Source organism: Dermacentor andersoni, chromosome 1 (assembly GCF_023375885.2).
Source record: "Dermacentor andersoni chromosome 1, qqDerAnde1_hic_scaffold, whole genome shotgun sequence".
NCBI lineage: Eukaryota > Metazoa > Arthropoda > Arachnida > Ixodida > Ixodidae > Dermacentor > Dermacentor andersoni.
The window spans coordinates 172114660-172135454 of NC_092814.1; the positions used below are offsets into that span (position 1 = coordinate 172114660).

The 20795-nt window shown below is 47.3% G+C and overlaps 1 protein-coding gene across 1 annotated transcript in view; it reads left to right on the forward strand.

Annotated features, from left to right (window-relative positions):
- Positions 1 to 20795, forward strand: part of Kua (Plasmanylethanolamine desaturase Kua) — a 139803-nt gene that overhangs the window by 61012 nt on the left and 57996 nt on the right. Inside the window, exon 2 of the mRNA XM_050195450.3 lies at positions 4865 to 4984. Coding sequence (XP_050051407.1) covers positions 4865 to 4984 — 120 coding nt within the window. The remainder of the gene's footprint in view (positions 1 to 4864; positions 4985 to 20795) is intronic.

Consider the following 20795-nt stretch of genomic DNA (forward strand, 5'->3'; position numbering starts at 1 on the left):
TGACTCTTTGTCGAGTTAGTCTATTTCGTAATTATCAAAATTTTCTACTTTGACTTTCTCTATTTCTCTCTCTCCCTCCATTTCCTTTTAACCGCCGGCTTATTGGCCAATCCCCCCCGCACTGGGTAAGTGCCACGAAGTGAGGAAAGCGAGCAAACCCTGACAGGCGCCCTTTCGTTTCCCTTTGCTACCTTGAATGTGCGTGACTTGCACAGTAAAAGGAAGCAGCGCTATCGCGCAGTTTGGGCGCTTGGTAATCTGCGCGCGCGGGGTTTTATGCCGCGTACAGATTCCGAGAGTAGTGGCGTCTGCGCTCGTACTTCGGAGACCACACAAGGCCACACACAGCAGCGACGACGTTGCGCGCTTTGCAAAGAAGTTGTTCTTCAGAACGCGGCGTTCCGCGACTGCTGTGCTATAAGCGTGCTGCTGTCGCAGTAAATGGGTTCGCGTTGGGGCAATCGTTGGGGTCCGCTGATTCAATCTTTTTCGTTCACTGATTGTGCTCTTTCAAAGCAAAGGATCTCTCTGTGCCGGAAAGAGGCACGGTCAGCGTCTAATGCCCGCATTCGCGTCGCACTTGGCGGAAGTTCACCTCTGTATGCGCACGCGTTGTAGACGCGTACGCACGCACAACGCTCGAAAACGTGTATCGGCGCTTGGTGAGCGAGCGCACGTGTCGTCGTCTCTCTGCTTCGGCACCATGTACAGCTTACCGTGAACTTCTTCGTGTACTTGTACGTCGAATTGCGAGAAACTTTTGCTCATTCTGGGTTTTTTTTTTTTTTTTTGGGGGGGGGGGGGGGGGTGAGAGCAGTATTGCTCCGAGTGCAGTTATTGCGCTTCTTGCACAACCATATAGCGCCGCAGTACTCTTATCCTTATATTCGACAGCGTTGTTTCTACACCGGCCTCCCGCGTACGGCGCTATCGTTGCTGGTCTTCAAAACATCGCAGTGATATACTCACGGAATCGGAAGGTGGAGCCGCCACCAAGAATTCATCGTTATAACGTCGTTTTCTGGAATATGCGTGACCTACTTTTGATTGATGTACCCCTATTGTAATCTTAGAAGTGTTGAAGGGACAGTAAAGACGAATATAAAGTATTGTTTCTAATGCGAAGCATTCTTGACGAGTTCAACGCAGTTTTTTGTAACGGGTATCTGGCCGTTTACGTGGGCCGATGCCGAAGATAGTGCAGGCTTAACATTTGGGCCATTCCCGTGGGCGGATGCCAGATATATGGGCGCTCTTCGATGAACCTCTTTGACAGCAACTTGGGTCACTGGGTATCACAACAACAACAAACGCTCTTAAAGAATTTTACACCCTTTGGGTCGTATCTTGTACCACAGCGATAATCGTCATCTGTCTTGCCCGCATTTCCTTTCTTTAACGCTGCGAGCCCGGTACTTCCAAGCCACGGACGGCTTGCGCATTATCAACGTAACAGCATTCTCGACAGGAAAGTAGCGAGCGCTGAGTTTTTAAGGAAGGAAACGCAAGCAAGACCGATTGCGATTCTTGTTGTGGGACAAATATACACCCCGAAGGGTGCAACTGTCTTAAGAGTGTATACTTCTTACCTAATGCACTGCTGCTTGACTGCTTATTTTTTTTTTTTTTTATACGTGCGCATTAGAGGTGGCGATGCCATGCAGCTGAAGATCCCCCTGACGTCGTGGATTTTGACACTGTCTACTGCGGGCTACATATAACTGTTTATCAATTATAAATGATTACATCGCGCTTGAAAGCGAGTAGCTCCTCAAGGTGAAAACTGTGCGTAAGAATTGCGGAATTGCGCGAAAATATTAAGAAACATGTGACGCCACAGTGATATCATGGGCGCCGTTGTTTGGGCTCGAAATTCAAAAACAAAAGATTGGCTTTCAATTCTTTGTTTTCTTTCCAGTGACCCTTTCGTCTGCCAAAGTATCGCAAACGGAATTTTGAAATAATCATTCCGCCGCAACATATACTAGCTCATCGGCGTCCCTTTCCCTGCCAGCGGCGTTTGACATTTACTCGTGGTGCACCTTTTGAGGAGTCTGCGCCCTTTCTTTCACCGTTCATTAAAAGCACTGTCGGGACCGTGCATGCGACCTGGGCGCGGCCGGCGCCCCCGCGATCGGCGCGCGCGGCTGTGCCCGGGCGCCGGAGCGTGTCGCCGTGTGCGCCGTTCCGCGAAGGCTCTGCGCTCGCGCTCGGCTGCCGAGGCGCACACTGCCGCGGCTTAGTTCGGTTTTCGGTACACTGCGTCGTAATGCAACTCCCGCTGCACATCGCCCTCCTCGCACCCCCGCCTACTTGCTTGCTGTTCGCGTTTCTTTTTCTTCCTTCTTTCCCACCGTGGCACACTGTGCGAAGCTTTCGCCGCCATCGTGTTGGGATTATGTTCAGCTCGGCTGAAGTCTTTCCTCGAGATCCGATCGCTGTTGATGTCTCGCGGGACTCGGTGTGAAAATAACAAGGCGCATGTCACGACTCGAAGGGGACCATTTAGGAAAAAAAAAAAGAAAAGAAGGACCGGTTTGATTGGTATAAGAAAAGTTGCGAAGATGATGAAACAGTCCAGCCAAGGCCTTGACAGAGGTTGCGAGGGCCGCCGAATGTTTGAAACCGAGACTTGGATTCCTTGCTCATCAAGTGCGACTGAGCAGAGTGACAAACGAGGCCGATTTATAAAGGCGCCGTAGATGAAATTTTGTGTTTTGTGTCTTTCAGTTGCCAGCCGTAGGCCGCCGCCGCGAGTGTTTGCGTCGAGAATTTTGGTCGCGAGAGGCAGACATAGCTGTAAAGCCGCCTTTGCAGCGACTGTTGTGGGCGTCAGAGGTAAACTTTGTCCAAAGCAAAGGTTTAGCCTGTCCGACGGTCGTCGAAAGTAAACCGTATGCGCAGCCTGTGGTCGAGAGGTGCCTCCCAGTCGTCCATGACGGGTCCAGAATTCAGCGGCAAATGCTCCTCCGTGGGAACGTGTATACATGCACCAGTGAACCACTTCGTCTCCTTGCCCTCTAATTTTTTCTCCTTGCTGATAACTTACCCACTTTCGCCTTTCTCACATCTTACCGTATAGTGAACCCTGAAGGGGAGAAGGTGTTCGCAAGGTACAAAAATATGTTCCGGTCTCTCGTCTGTAAAAAGATGAGTTTCACCTTTTGTAATGCACCTTCTAAGTTGCGCGCGAGGAGGTTGGACGCCAGACGGCGTGACACTTTGGACCACTCATCTGAACGGCACACTGCATATGGACATGCTCGTCAGCAAGGGCTAAACATCCTTCATCGGTACACCCGACCACTCGGCCTGTAGAATTACCGCCAAAAAATCACAGAACATGAGCGCCTGCAACGACATAATCCGCAATAAACTAGACCGACGACCTGAACATGAAAGGTAAAGTCACATGCTTTCCCTAATGTCGGAACCATAAAATTCCTTGGTCCCTAAATCCATGTCTAGTAACGTCAAACAGTGGGAAAAACACGTAGGCCAGTACGAGAGCATGCAGAGCCACATCCTCGGCCCCGACTCTGTAGCCATCGACATACTATGAAGGCCAGTATTCAAACGAGCGATCGATCATAGTGGTTCCACCTTGCGCCGTCCTGGTTACGCCTGGTCTTTCCCTGCTTCAAACTGCTGCTGCGGCGCAACCGAACTGGGTGCGCTGTCACTGCATCGCGGAGACGGGAGCCTCACCCGGCGGGCAGGTGGATGTCCGCCACCTACTTGATGCCGGGACGGACCGCGATGTGCATTGTGCAGGGAGTACAGGCTGGTATATGGGCAACCGACCGATGTGCGTACCGGACCAGTTCAAGGGACGCCCTGTTGAGTTCTCTTTTCTGATCCCCCTGTAGGCCTGCGGTAATTTCCATTAGAAATAAGTAACAACACTAAAATTGCACGCATCATGTTCGCCCAGAGGACGTCCTCTGCGTCGCATACAGCAGCGTAGCATTACTTCAGTATCCAGGAATATCGAATATTCCGGACATGAAATGATTGGCCGAGGGCGTTTTCGCCTCCTTAAATGCTAAGCCCCTTCTCTTCTGTGTGCAGCGTAACGTGTGACCAGCACGCCAATGCGAGCGGAGCGCGCGCTGTCGTCGGGTGTTAGTGTCTCGATGCCAGCGTGTCAGAAGCCTGGTATCGAGGCACCCTAGGGACAATAAAGTCGCCGTTAGGAACAACAACGTGCAGCGCCGCCGGTACACCTCAGGGGCGCCGTGTACACAGTCCTGTGGCTTCAACCCTGCGGGGCGCTCTCAGAACGCGTTCGTTATTGATTGCGCTGGTGTGCGATAAACGCCAAGTGCTGCATGAACGTGCGTGAACACTTTGGCTTCCATTGCTGCGCCTTTAGCTGTGCGTGCATAAGATAAATGGAGTGGGCGTCTCTTGACAAGACATATTCATACATTAAATACCTTTTGTATGGCCATTCTACTCCTGCAGGTGTGCTGCGGCTTCTATAGGTTGAATATGGAATGCACCGTATAGGCGCGTATACTCAGTCCTTTGGGAAGCCGTGTACCTGGTCGTCGTACGAAATCGAAGGACGCGCATCTAGGCCTCGTTGCCTCGACCGATTTTTTCTCTGAGACGCTTCGCCGGGTCGCCTGGCGAAAAGTAAACTTACTGAGTTTTAGTCCGCAGGTGGTTGCAGCGTATACACGTGTACCGCATTGCGCGTGGTCAGTCGACGCCTGTGCAATTTGTCGGGTGCGGAACTGCGGTTGTTATAACAATCACAGTTGGCAGCCCGAACCGCGTCTGAATTGGCGTGTTTGTTTGGCACTGTCGGCCTTCTCCGCGCCTCTGTTTGTAACCCCAAGTGTGGCCTGCTTCGCAGGGAAGCGCACCCAGGAGACGGTGTGCATCGCCGTGTGCCTTACTCTGATGGGCTACAACCTGTTCCAGCTGCTGCTGTACTTCCAGGCGTCTCGCTGGAGCACCATCATCGCCGCCGCACGTGAGACCACTGCCCGCATGCACCCCGTCTCTTTTAAAGGGACACTATAAATACAAACACGAGATCAGTTTAAACTGATTAAGTGTTCTTTCAAAGTCTCTGTTTTAATAGGTTGGTTAATATAAAAGAGAAAATTAAGGCCATTTATTTTATATTTCGCCCCGAAACCCTATGCAGAGCCCGTACGTCAGTGTGACGTCACAGATGTCAAAGTATTTTTTGGTTCATGGTGAAATTTGTAGCGCGCACAATAGACAAGGACGCAGAGAAGGTGGACACGCGAGCGCTTACTCACAACTGTTTATTTTTAGAAAGAGACAGAACGTAAAAGCGCCAGCTCTCTGCACTGAGCATGCGCTATACGAGTCATCGATTTTTGTATCAGCAGTTCAAGCACTATTCAAGAATACAAATTCTTTGTCAGTGATAGCAACCGATTGCTGACTGATGCATGTTTCGCCATACCTTATTATACGGAACGCTTCTGTAATTTCACGTGTTAGTTTATTTTTATCTGAAAACAAAATATCAGTGTCAAAATATACCGTTTGACAATGACATAGGTTGCAGTGGTTAGACAAGTGCGGATGATTTTCTTTTCCGAAAAACGCATCAGTCAGCCACCGGTTGCTATCACTGACAAAGAATTTGTATTCTCGAATAGTGCTTGAACTGTTAATACAAAAATCGATGACTCGTCTTGCACATACTCAGTGCAGATAGCTGGCGTTTTTACGTTGTGTCTCTTTCCAAAAATAAACAGTTGTGAGTAAGCGTTCTTGTGTCCACCTTCTCTGCGTCCTTGTCTATTGTGCGCGCTACAAATTTCACCATGAACGCTTACCAATTCGCCCAACTATCAGTTCTGCTGTATTTTTTAGGTATTTGGGCCGCGTTGGCTCAGTAAATGTTTCTGAAACTTATCACATTCAGTCTTTGGCTCTCTTAGATCACGCTGTAGTCCTTTCTTGCTCAGTTATGGGCTCTAGCAAACGCCGTCAAAATCCGTGACTTAACGGCGAGCTGATGCGTTACAGTTGCGGAGTGGGAACTCCAGAGTTTGAACGATTACGGAATCATTCCAACACCCGAAATGGAATGGAGTGATGACACCAGTCGGACGAGTGAAATGGAAGCCCGAGATTGCAGATTGGAGTTGGAATGGAACGGGCAGCAGGGCACATAGCCCCCGAGCGCTAAGTGTTGATTTTAAGTGAGACTGCAGAACCGGTTAATTTGCCCATTAGTCTAAACTAGACTTGGCCAATTTATTACATTTCTAAATTTTTGCTCAATACAGGTTTTTTCATTATGTGTACCTATAGGTGACTGACTACCTTTGCGACGGTAATTACAAACACGGTATATTGCAGATTCTACACTTCTGAAGACCCGGAAACCATTCTGCGTTATCCCGTTCAAAAACATAAAAAGATGGCAACCTTTAGTTACTTTTTTTAGCGGCGCCGAGGTGACGCCGTGTACACTCTTGCCCATTCTGTCACACAACGATAATCGTCATCTGCCTTGATGCGTTTCCTTTCTTTAACGCTGCGAGCCCGGTACTTTCCAGTAACGAACGACATGCGCGTTATCAGCATGATAGCATTCCCGACAGGAAAGTAGCGGACGTGGCCTTTTCAAGAAAGGAAACGCATCAAGACAGATAACGATTATTGTTGTGTGGCAGAAGGGGCACTTCAAAGGGTGTAACTTTGCCTAAGAGTGTACTTTAAGCTTCTGGAAGTCAAACGCGCCTCATTTCCCTCTGCTCGCGCTGGTCGAAGAAAGGCGTCGCAGCTGGCGCAACACCGGCCGATATGGGAGCGTGCCTTTCTTATACGACCTCGCTTATCGCGAGGGCACACAGAGGACACCTGTGCGACGTCTCTCTCGAGCACTTCTAACATATTGAGCCCTCTTTTCTGCAGTGCCTGCACCACCAGTACTGTAAGCATCATTTGCCGTTTCTGATTTGTGCGCGGATGATGCAATACATCCTTGACTTATAGATTATACATTATGCCTTTCTAAGTAACTTACTTATATACAATGGTCTGAAAACTTCACTTTAATCAACCAAAGGAACAGGCAGGTATCAGGAAGGGATACCCTACAATGAATCACATCCATGTCATCAATCAGGTAATCGAGAAATCCGCAGAGTACAATCAGCCTCTCTATATGGCTTTCATAGATTATGAAAAGACATTTGATTCAGTAGAGATATCAGCTGTCATAGAGGCATTAAGTAATCAAGGAGTACAGGACGCTTACGTAAATATTTTGGAAGATATCTACAGAGATTCCACAGCTACCTTAATTATCCACAAGTAGGAAGATACCTATAAAGAAAGGGGTCAGACAAGTAGACACAATCACTCCAGTGCTATTCACTGCGTGCTTGGAAGAAATATTCAAGCTATTAAACTGGGAATGCTTAGGAGTGAGAATCAACGGCGAATATCTCGGCAACCTTCGGCTTGCAGATGACGTTGTCCTGTTCAGCAACACTGAGGACGAGTTACAACAAGTGATTGAGGACCTTAACAGAGAGAGTGTGAGAGTGGGGTTGAAGATTAATATGCAAGATAATCATGAATAATCATGACAAAGATAATCATGAATAGCCGAGCAAGGGAACAAGAGTTCAGGATCGCCAGTTAGCCTCTAGAGTCTGTGAAGGAGTACGTTTACCTATGTCAATTAATCACAGGGAACCCTGACCATGAGAAGGAAACTCACAGAAGAATAAAAATGGGTTGGAGCGCATACGGCAGACATTGTCAGCTCCTGACTGGAGGTCTACCACTATCATTGAAAAGAAAGGTGTACAATCCGCGTATTTTAGCGGTGCTGACATATGGGGCAGAAACTTGGAGACTGACAAAGAAGCTCGAAAACAAGTTAAGGACCGCGCAAAGAGCGATGGAACGAAGAATGTTAGGCATAACGTTAAGGACATAGCCGATATTCTAATCGATATTAAGAGAAAGAAATGGAGCTCGCAGTTCATGTAATGCGTAGGTTAGATAACCGGTGGACCATTAGGGCTACAAAATGGGTGCTATAGAGAAGGGAAGCGCAGCCGAGGACGGCAGAAGACTAGGTGGGGCGATAAAATTAGGAAATTCGCGGGCGCTATAGTTGGGATCGGTTCGCGCAGGACAGGGGTAATTGGAGATCGCAGAGAGAAGCCTTCGTCCTGCAGTGTACATACAATGAGATGATGATGATGATGATTTGAAAACAAAGGTTGACAGTCACTTTAGCATACGCTAAAGAGAATGAAGGTGAAAGCCTGTGCGCTCACGAGGCATTCATTAAATTACTTGACATTCTCATTCGAGTGCGTTGTTCAGTAATACTTCGGTTGCGGCTAGTTGGTACATAGTATGTTGAAGGTGAAAAATTCAGCGCAAGACCCAGGACAACGTACTAAGAAGAGACGAGACAGGCAGCGCCAGTGCTTGCCTCGTCTATTGTTTCTGGGTTTTCCTGGGTTTTGCTCAGAATTTTTCACCTTCAAAATGCGTTGTTACTTCCTATTACTCGTTTTCTTTTTACTTGTTTTCTTTTTCGGTCGCCTAGGCATCGGCACTGGTTCTGCGCGGTTAATAGCACGTTAGAACGCTCGTGGCAAGTCATTAAGACAAATACGCAGGTTCACTGAATGAAGTTTTTTAACACTTTAATCGATGAGGGTAGCTACGTGGGCTTGTACATATGGCGCCTTCTACTTGTAGTTCAGGCAGAATAATAGGGACACGAAAAGGCAACTTAGACAAACACACAGCGCTAACTTTCAAAAACAGATTTATTTCCAGTTCTCGCAAGCGTACTTATTCTCCTCAAAACGTCATAAGACACGTGTATACATTGCCCGCGACAAAGAACAAGAACGGGAAAACCACGAAAGACACTTCTGTGGTCACACTGATTATTTAGAAGGATGTCAGTTCAACGCGAACAGAGATGATCGAGCGCTTTTATTGATAAATAAATTTATGGCTTACAGGCGCACGCGCTTGAATTTTGGTGCCATAACCCAGGACGGTCGTCGGATTTTTGGGCCCATGAGCCATCTGGGGCTTTCGCTTTCGTACGTAAAGAAGTTAATAGGGCTTTCACGTATGTTGTATCGCTGACCTTGTTCTTTGAGATGGTTCCTGTTCTGTTCCACATATGTTTCTGTCTACTCATATTCTTTGTGTACTCATATCGCGTATGTTTTAGTGAAACAAAGTTACTAAAGTATAGGTGCTGCGTTGACCAGGCATTTGCTCTACCAAGAGTACGTACGCATGCGCCCTACTGTACATATGCAAGCTTATATATATATATATATATATATATATATATATATATATATATATATATATAATATGTTGACACGTGAACTCGTTTATCTTTTACGGTTGAGCGCTTTTACCGTCTAAGAAATGTTATCGCTCAGCGCAGGACGCGTCTACATTGGAAGTTTCTGGAATGTTATCGATGCTTCTATGCGCTGTCTGTTGTCGCCGAACCTTGTGTAATCTGATTGCATGCATGCGCGACACGAATGGCGTAGAACTTTGTGGAAGGCACGCGGGTCCCAGCCATTACTCTGGAACGTTCGACGACTGATCTATAAAAGCCGACGCGCTTGACTCGCTGATCAGATATTTGACGATCGCCGACTGTGTTCGCCGTTTTCGTTGAGCATTGAGTGTAGCCTGTTTTTCTGGGCACAGGTTCGCCCAATAAAGTTAGTTTCGCCGTTCACAGTTTTCTTGCTGTGTCCTCAACCGTCACTACCACGTGACAATATGCAAGTTTATTCACATTTTTCTTACATCTCGTGAATTTACCATCTGCATCCACAAACACAATGTGGGATCCTTTCGGCCACATCGCGGTGTACCGCAAGGGTCAGTGCTAGCCCCCATATTTTTCAACATTAGCCTCCTACATTTGGCATGGCGCTTGGACGACATTGCTGACCTGCACGCACTCATTTATGCGGATGACAACACAGTCTGGTTCGTCCACCAGTCTCTCCAAATTCAATCCAAAAGTTTACAGCTCGCTCTGACAATTACAACTGAATGGGGTTCTTCTATAGGACTCGTGTTGTCGCCTCAGGAGACGGCTCTACTTCCCGTCGCCCCGGCCACGGCGGCCGCATTTCGATGGGGGGCGAAATGCGAAAACACCCGTGGTACTTAGATTTAAGTGCACGTTAAAGAACCCCAGCTGGTCGAAATTTCCGGAGTCCTCCACTACGGCGTGCCTCATAACCAGAAAGTGGTTTTGGCACGTAAAACCCCATAATTTAATTTTTTTTACTTCCCGTCGCGAATGTGCGCGGTCGCCGTGCGTTTAACACCACCCATATCGTCCTTTTCTTGCACGGAAGTAGAATTCCAGTCGTCAGCTCACTCCGAGTCATCGGCCTTGACCTTTATCATTCTGGCGCCGCCGGCCCCTCGATTCGCATAGCACGTCAGAATTCATCATCATCATCATCATCATCATCATCATCATCATCATCATCATCATCATCAGCCTAGTTACGCCCACTGCAGGGCAAAGGCCTCTCCCATACTTCTCCAACTACCCCGGTCATGTACTAATTGTGGCCATGTTGTCCCTGCAAACGTCTTAATGTCATCCGCCCACCTAACTTTCTGCCGCCCCCTACTACGCTTCCGTTCCCTTGGAATCCAGTCCGTAACCCTTAATGACCATCGGTTATCTTCCCTCCTCATTACATGTCCGGCCCATGCCCATTTCTTTTTCTTGATTTCAACTAAGATGTCATTTACCCGCGTTTGTTCCCTCACCCAATCTGCTCTTTTCTTATCTCTTAACGTTACACCTATCATTCTTCTTTCCATAGCTCGTTGCGTCGTCCTCAATTTCAGCAGAACCCTTTTCGTAAGCCTCCAGGTTTCTGCCCCATACGTGAGTACTGGTAACACACAGCTGTTATACACTTTCCTCTTGAGGGATAGTGGCAACCTGCTGTTCATGATTTGAGAATGCCTGCCAAACGCACCCCAGCCCATTCTTATTCTTCTGGTTATTTCAGTCTCATGAACCGGATCCGTGGTCACTACCTGCCCTAAGTAGATGTATTCCCTTACCACTTCCAGTGTCTCGCTACCTATCGTAAACTGCTGTTCTCTTCCGAGACTGTTAAACATTACTTTAGTTTTCTGTAGATTAATTTTCAGACCCACCCTTCTGCTTTGCCTCTCCAGGTCAGCGAGCATGCATTGCAATTGGTCTCCTGAGTTGCTAAGCAAGGCAATATCATCAGCGAATCGCAAGTTGCTAAGGTATTCTCCATCAACTTTTATCCCCAATTCTTCCCACTCCAGGTCTCTGAATACCTCCTGTAAACATGCTGTGAATAGCATTGGAGAGATCGTATCTCCCTGTCTGACGCCTTTCTTTATTGGGATTTTGTTGCTTTCTTTGTGGAGGACTACGGCGGCTGTGGAACCGCTATAGATATCTTCCAGTATCTTTACATATGGCTCGTCTACACCCTGATTCCGTTATGCCTCCATGACTGCTGACGTTTCGACTGAATCAAATGCTTTTTCGTAATCACTGAAGGCTATATATAAGGGTTGGTTATATTCCGCACATTTCTCTATCACCTGATTGATAGTGTGAATATGGTCTATTGTTGAGTAGCCTTTACGGAATCCTGCCTGGTCCTTTGGTTGACAGAAGTCTAAGGTATTCCTGATTCTATTTGCGATTACCCTAGTAAATACTTTGTAGGCAACGGACAGTAAGCTGATCGGTCTATAATTTTTCAAGTCTTTGGCGTCCCCTTTCTTATGGATTAGGATTATGTTAGCGTTCTTCCATGATTCCGGTATGTTCGAGGTCATGAGGCATTGTGTATATAGGGCGGCCAATCTTTCTAGGACAGTGTTCCCACCATCCTTCAACAAATCTGCTGTTACGTGATCCTCCCCAGCTGCCTTCCCCCTTTGCATAGCTCCCAAGGCGTTCTTTACCTCTTCCGGCGTTACTTGTGTGATTTCAAGTTCCTCTAGACTATTCTCTCTCACCTTATCGTCGTGGGTGTTACTGGTACTGTATAAATCTCTATAAAACTCTTCAGCCACTTGAACTATCTCATCCATATTAGTAACGATATTGCCGGCTTTGTCTCTTAACGCACACATCTGATTCTTGCCTATTCCTAGTTTCTTCTTCACTGCTTTTAGGCTTCCTCCGTTCCTGAGAGCCTGTTCAATTCTATCCATATTATAGTTCCTTATGTCCGCTGTCTTACGCTTGTTGATTAACTTAGAAAGTTCTGCCAGTTCTATTCTAGCTGTAGGGTTAGAGGCTTTCATACATTGGCGTTTCTTGATCAGATCTTTCGTGTCCTGCGATAGCTTACTGGTTTCCTGTTTAACGGCGTTACCACCGACTTCTATTGCGCGCTCCTTAATGATGCCCATAAGATTGTCGTTCATTGCTTCAACACTATGGTCCTCTTCCTGGGTTAAAGCCGAATACCTGTTCTGTAGCTTGATCCGGAATTCCTCAAGTTTCCCTCTTACCGCTAACTCATTGATTATGTACCAGTTTCTTCCGTTCCCTCCTCAAGTCAAGGCTAATTCGAGTTCTTACCATCCTATGGTCACTGCAGCGCACCTTGCCTAGCACGTCTACATCTTGTATAATGCCAGGGTTCGCGCAGAGTATGAAGTCGATTTCATTTCTAGTCTCACCATTTGGGCTCCTCCACGTCCACTTTCGGCTAACCCGCTTGCGGAAAAAGGTATTCATTATCCGCATATTATTCTGTTCTGCAAACTCTACTAATAACTCTCCTCTGCTATTCCTAGAGCCTATGCCATATTCTCCCACTGACTTGTCTCCGGCCTGCTTCTTGCCTACCCTGGCATTGAAATCGCCCATCAGTATACTGTATTTTGTTTTGACTTTACCCATCGCCGATTCCACATCTTCATAAAAGCTTTCGACTTCCTGGTCATCATGACTGGATGTAGGGGCGTAGACTTGTACTACCTTCAATTTGTACCTCTTATTAAGTTTCACAACAAGACCTGCCACCCTCTCGTAAATGCTATAGAATTCCTGTTTGTTACCAGCTATTTCCTTATTAATCAGGAATCCGACTCCTAGTTCTCGTCTCTCCGCTAAGCCCCGGTAGCACAGTACGTGCCCGCTTTTTAGCACTGTATATGCTTCTTTTGTCGTCCTAACCTCACTGAGCCCTATTATATCCCACTTACTACCCTCTAATTCCTCCAATAACACTGCTAGACTCGCCTCACTAGATAACGTTCTAACGTTAAACGTTGCCAGGTTCAGATTCCAATGGCGGCCTGTCCGGAGCCAGGTATTCTTAGCACCCTCTGCTGCGTCACAGATCTGACCGCCGCCGTGGTCAGTTGCTTCGCGGCTGCTGGAGACTGAGGGCCGGGGTTTGATTGTTGTATTCATATAGGAGGTTGTGGTCAAGTACTGCACCAGGGTGGCCAATCCTGCTCTGGTGAGAGAGTACGTTACCGGTTCTGGTCACCGGGATCAGGCCGCACTCCAGGCCTGTTTGTGCAATTTTCGCAACACACGGTTTTTTTTTTTTTGTATTTTCCGGTGGAGAATTGTGCGGCACCGGGATTTTAATCGCGGTCCTCTTGCACGGGAGGCGGATACTCTACCGTACCCGCAGGAGTTAAATTAAATATTAAATTATGGGGTGTTACGTGACAAAACGAATTTCTGATTATGAGGCACGCCGTAGTGGAGGACTCCGGAAATTTCGACCACCTGGGGTTCTTTAACGTGCACCTAAATCTAAGTACACGGGTGTTTTCGCATTTCGCCCCCATCGAAATGCGGCCGCCGTGGCCGGGATCCGATCCCGCGACCTCGTGCTCAGCAGTCTAACACCATAGCCACTGAGCAACCACGGCGGGTCCCGCAGGAGTTGTACGCCTCATTTAACCTAGAGTGGTGCCTTATTTGATCAGTCAAGGTGGACCAATCTGAGCTCGGTTATACCGCACGGATGGTGCTCGGCTAGAGAACCTGGTATTTATGACCTGCACATGTGTGGCCATACATAATTGAGGATATATATCATTTTTTTAGGAGGGTTCCCGTACAGTGATAAAATAAAAGAAAAGACATTAAAAAAAAGGTGAAAAAAAGAACATATCAGGTGGTTTGAACTTGTGACCCTTGGATGTTGCCCGGAAAGATAGGTCAGTCGGTTGGTTCGTCGGGCCCCAGGTTACTTTCAAGCGCCATAGCTCCTGCTCCGAGCCTCATACTTACGTGGAAAGGGACTGATGTTGTCCGCAATAGTCGATTTGGAAGGCATACTTTCTTGGAAAAATGGCCGCCCGAGGAGAAGAGCGAACTCGAGCGGCTTTAGAGACTAGGAAAAGCTTGATCACGTGCACGGCGAGCGCGTGATATAATGCGCGCGCTGTTGCTTTGTCTCTGCGTGTAGTAGTTAAGAGAGCCAGTTTAAGGGAGGAGAAGAAGGAAGGAAAGGAAAGTCTCTGAAGCAAAATTGCAGCGCCGTGGTTTTAAAGCGCACCCTTGGTAGAGAAACGGAAGGCGATATAAGCGTACGCGGCCATGATACGCACACGACAAACTGCCTTAAAATATTTAGACTTGAGGGAAAGCTTCGTCAACAAACTATAACACGGCGATCAGCACTCGAATACGACGAGAGAAATTGAGACGTGGAAAATTCCCTTGAAATAAATATGGTTTGCGAGAGAAATGCTTGTAAGTATTGAACCTCTTAAAAGATGAGGGGGAATATGCGCTCACCGAGAGGGCATCGTCCGCACGAGACCACCACCAGGCACCTTACTGAGACGTGAAGGGCTCTGCGGTCGTCAAAATTAAGGCATCCCAAATGCTGCACCTCATCCGCAGAATTTCTCAAAAGTCAGGTGGTGCCACAACCACCATCGCCCGCCTCCTCATATGTACACTGTTACAGCCAAGATTGATATACCAAGCCCTGTTACACCACATGACATGCGCTGAGTGAGACCGATTGGAATCTATTACTCGAGCAGCAATGCGTGTAATTACGGGCCTTCCACAAATTACTCCCATCCACGCCTTACAGGCCGAAGCGCAATTAAATACGCTTGACGAACTGTTCACCAGCGACACCAAGCTCATTCCGTAAACTGCCGTAATATCCCTGAAGCCGCAGCACTTAAGAAGCATAAATGGCAGACGGTTCGGTGTTGTCTCGCAATTCCTGCCCGCCACACCCGCCGTGGCTTTATCGGCAAGTTACGGACAATAGGCCTATGACTGGCATACACAAAGACCTGTTCTCCACCTCGGTGAGTCCAGTGCGACGGCAAATAGCGCATCAGCTACGAGCGAAAACTCTTTTCGGAGACGTGTAACGTATTCCAACGCTAGTGTGAGCGAGGATCACGTCACTACGCGGCCATCGCTTGTGCAGAAATATTGGCCGAAATAGCGACTTGCTCGTATGCTTGCTCCCCTGCCTGGCCGTTGACACAGGCGGAGATCTTGGCCATTTGAGACGCAGTGTGCATTCTCTGTCCGCTCCTTCTGCCGTCTAGTAGGCACATTGACATGATCACCGATTCCTCGGCTGCCATCCGCAGTCTGCGGCGTGTTCTGAATTGCGACGTTTTGGCGCAGGAGATTCAGGATACACTTGATTCTTCGTTACAGTACGTGCACAATGGATACGTCGCAATGCACATCCCACACAATCCTTAGTGGATGAAGCGAGTCACAACAAAACTCATCGTACATTTCAATCGGCCCCCACCACTCCGGAGACAGGGCTCCTCACAGAAAAAGAAAATCTTCGGCGCACCACGCGAGCACTTCTCCCACCGTGTGGCACCGACCTCCTTGGCGGCCTAGCGCGCTGGGAAGAGGTTTTGCTACGGAGGTTACGCCTCCGTGTCGCCCTTACCCATGCGGTAACCTGGTCGTGGTCGGCACAGTACCGTGCCTCCGTCAGCGATTCCTGCCTCTTCTGTCCCGCTCCTGTCTGCGAGGTGGACGCTAGGCGCCTCCTCTCCACTTGCCCCTGTCTGCACGCCCTCTGGCAGAAACACCTGCTCCGATGTGGACGACCCCGAGGTCGGCCGCCGGATGTAGATACTTGGATCTTGGGGCCCCATCACGGGACCCTGCTGGACTTCCTCCGGGAATCCGGCGTTTATCTATGCTTGTAAATAATTCTGTATGCCAAAAGGCACGCTGCTTCTTCTGGGGCTAATGCTAAAGTTTTCACCGTACAATAGGCAAATATATTTCTTGTCGAAACCAACATTGAGATGACAACTTTTTTCACTTCCTTTCTTTTCCTTTAAATATATACATGGAGGGGGGGGGGGTGAATAGGCATTAGCTTGCAGGCAACAACGCGCTGCAAAGAGACAACAGGCCACGAAGCGCGTTCGTTCGTATGTGAAAACAATAGCGCGTAACATTATAACGTTAAGACCTCAACAATATTTTTTTTCTTAGTTTTTACGCGCGCAAAGAGGAACACGTTGTAAACAATTCTAGAGAAAGCGTTTCATTTACTGGAATGGAATGGATCAGCTCAGCCATTCCACGAGTAGGACTCGCCATTCCGAGGAGTTAAAAAGAGTGGAATTAACGGACGGTCATCCTCCGCAAATGGAGTGGAATGTGAAGTTGTCAAGGCGGCGTCGCCCGTCTTTTCTTTCCTGCGCCTTAATTCTGGCTTACCGAACCTTTTCTGGCGGTAGGAGTGGCTCCCTTGGTATTGCAGAAGGGTAACGTATACTAATAAAGGTGAAGTTTTGTTTCTCTTTAGCGCCTGTTTAAATTTCATCTCGATGTGCATATTGGGAGTGACATGTACGGCATGCGTAGTATAGGAGCCCTTAATTCCTCGGGGACGAGAACTTCTGTGCGAGTAACACATTGACCAATGAAGCACTATAAGACAGCAGCGGTGCAACATTTTAATTAAGAATAATTAATTCGCTTGCAAAGTGATATTAATAGAACGGATACACGCACGAAACAATCCAAATGTGAACTACGTGTTTTGCACTGTGTTGTTCTGCCATATATAGAAGTTGTAGAAAAAAAAAAAGCCAGTTGTCAGTTAGGTTTTGAAGGTAAACATGAAAATATTTTTTTTTAATCTTTCATAGAGGAAAATTAATGCAGCCGCAATCGCCAGGAACGTGAAAGTTCGGTTTATGAAAATACATTTGCAAGTTTTGATTTAAATGCCTGTAAAAGCGATAAATTGTTGCTGGCCACGCTCGGGCGGCCTTTGTTGCAGCCGCCGCATTTCACTACTTTGATTTCACTGCGTAAATTGTTTCCAAAATAAGGAACAGAAAGAGCTTGTGTAATTGTTTTTTTTTTCGGTATGTATTTTCGGTACGTGGTTTTCGCGGAAAGCAGTGTTCCCGCCGCCAACGTTGTCGAGGCCACTTCGTACAGTCGTCGACAACTGTGCCACACTTGGGCGCCTTTTGCAATCGCTTCTCCGTCATTGCGCTCGCATCCTTTCGAGGAAGGCGCTTGTCAGCTCGCCGGTGCCTGTTGCGCGCTTTCGGGTGGAAGGCACGTGTGTGGAACGAGCTATAGATTAACCGGACACGCAGCCGAAGAACCGATTCTTCATTGCTCCAGCGTTTTCTTTTCTTTTCACTTTCTTTGTTTTTCTTTTTATTGCTGGGAGCTATACTTATTTACTTCGACAAAATCAAGTTTTCTCACTGTTTTTGTGGCAGCTTTACTAAATTTTAACTCTGAGCCGTGCGAACGTTGCGGCACTGTTATGAACTGGCTAATGTGAGCGAATTCCACTTGAATTTGAACGCGACATCTGCGACCATGACGAAATGCTATTATAGCGAAGCTCTTAAGGGGAATATCGCAGCCGATTTCGTGCTGCAGGGGGTGTGGTTCGTATCAATCAACAACGCAACCTGCATCAGGGCTTTGAAACGTCATTATCAATTACTGTAAATTACCTTGCGAACACCTCACACGAATAGACAATACCTTTCTTGCACAGCCTTTTTCGCCAGTAATCTGTAGCTTTTGCTTCTCGCGTCGTGTTGTGCCGGCTCCACGTTGGAGGTCAGCTGTGAGTTTGTACGGCTGCGGTGGTAAAGAGCAGCCTGCGCTACAACATGCGTGCGAGCCCCGAAGCAGAACGCGCAGGCGGATGTCGGCGATGAATCATCACTACGAACAACCGGGAAACAGAATCCTAATACTGCCCACGAAGGGTGTGAGAACTCGCTTATACAACTTCGATGTCTTTGATGCAGCAGTTGCTCAAATTGGCTTGCGTCCGCGATGTTTTTTTTTTCTTTTTGATGCGTGTTGCCCGCGTCGCTTTTCACACTTACAGCATTTTGCGCAGACTCCCGAGCGGCAGGAGGCTGCCACGCAGATGAAAGGTCGTTGCCTCCCTTCGACATTAGCACATAGCATAGCGACATTAGCAGACACGTAATGGAAAACAGACCGCGCTGAGTGAAAGTTCACTCGCTTGCGCGAATGCAAACGAGAAGACTTGTCGCGTGCAGTCCCCAGACAGCTTTATCGTAGCTATTGCATGCTATTTATTGATGTTTTCAGACCGTATACCACACGCCTGTGTGTATTGCTCAATTTGGTGTAAACTTAAGCCACTCTCTGGCTCAAAGAAGAATAAAAAAACCTGTCATATGATAGGGTCGTCTCCTGCGTGTCATTAATGTGCAGCTGAATCGCGAAATGCATCGATTGCTTCAGCATGCACTTACGAAACGTGCGGGTCACTTTGAAGAGAGAGAGAGAAGAAACGCCTGCGCGCTAAAGGATTGGAAACTCTGCGGTTACTGAATGACGAAGCCGAATGTGTGCGTGACATATTTTAATGAGAGAGGAAGCAAGTGATCCCGTCTCGCAGACATCCGAACCAAATTGTGGAAAAATTATTTTTACCCGAATGGACATATCGACGTGTATAGTGAAGACGTGGCAATACTCCGATTGTGAAGAGGCTGCGCGTGATGGGTTAACAATTGTATTGTTATTGTCTGTGGCGGAGAACGGCCGGAAAGATCTGACAGTGGCCGGCGGAAATGAAGTTCGCGGGTTTGGTCTTCACACGGCTGACAAGCAGCGCAGCGCTAGTAAAGCAGTAAACACAATACGCTCTATATACTATAGTCACGACGCGAAGCTGTTTGCAAAAGTCTGGTGGCTGGGCTCATGCGTGGCGCAAGAGAATGCCCAGAATGACCTAAAAAGATTTACTGCAGTCATAACTCCCCCCCCCCCCCCCAACAAATTTTTACAAGCATTTTACGTGAAGACACAGAACCCCGCCCTCCGTGCTTACATGGTATACAACAAGAGGAATTTGAAAGCACAACTTCATACGATACAAATTATACACGGGCTTTCATAGAACAGTGGAACGTTGATAAAAAGTTACAACGTAAGAAGCCATTGAACAGTATGTATGCCGCATTTTCAACCCAAATGGTTATTTTAAAGAACTTACTTTATTGGGTAATAAAGGGGGCTGCGTGACGTATAGCATCTGGCGTTCATGTTCAGTGCAGCAAAGAGGAATCCACCAAATTTCTTTTAATTATAAGTGTACTCGTAAAAGTAAAAGTAAAAAGTTTTTTTTAACTTGATGGTTAAAGAGCAATTATAGAGATAAGGAACCGGTATAGTTTTCTTTTTGTGGGGTACGTGTATTCAGTTTGTCTTGAATCATTTAATAATTCCCCTGATCAAGAGACAGCTATAGTAATCGAGAAATTTGTAAGAACTGCGTATTATGTAGAGTCTATAAATAATTTTACTGACGGGTATGTTCAGATATAAAAACATTCACAAGGATGTCCCGTCTTTCTTTCTTTTTTTAACGAAGTCTGTGTCGTGATGGGCGGCCGTGTAGCGCACAAACTGCAGGCGTGCTTCGCGAACGAAGTCCAAACGCCGTAAACTCGAGTGTCGGAAGACCCCCGTTTTATTCTCGCGGCTCTTCTAACGTACACTTCCAAGCACAACATCACATGATCATTCGCGACTCGCGGTGTATACACATCCAAGCACAACATAGCACCATCAATGACAGCCGTAACTGTCGCCGCTCGCCGCGTCTCTCACGTGGTGTGGTGCGTGACATATGAAAGAGCAATCCCAGCACAGTTTTTATATGGCATAGCAAAGTCCCTCCGTACATCCGATCTGAGCTTGCTTTTTTCAGTGCATGCCTTGTTTAAGCGTGAAAAATCTTAACTCAGACGAGGTAGCCAATGCGGCGTATACGCAATTGCACGATGTTCGGCTTTGAGAAAGCCTTAAAAAGGAACGACATTTTCTATGCTTTCATCCATTTTATACCCGAGTTACACAACTTTATTAATAGATGAAAACCACATTGTTAGCACTAACCTGCAACACAACCAAGAAGCTGGCAAATTTATCTTTTGAATAAAAGGCTAAAATGTTTCCTTTTCATTTCTTTTTTTTTTTTTTTTTTGGGGGGGGGGGGGTGTGAGGCTGGAAGGGGCAATTTTTCTTTCTCATGTAACTGCAAGATTCCCTCATGGTTTTAAAGTCAATAGCTTTCTTAGGCTCTATTGGCCGTTTTGGTGGTTGATCGGAGGTTGGTCGATGGTCGGACTCGCGGCAAGGAAAACGGTCGTTCAGTCTCCCTCGTTCGCTCGCTTGTTCGTTCGGGCTATTCGCCTACATTGACAGTCCTAGTCGATGGTTTCTGCACAATGTTTAT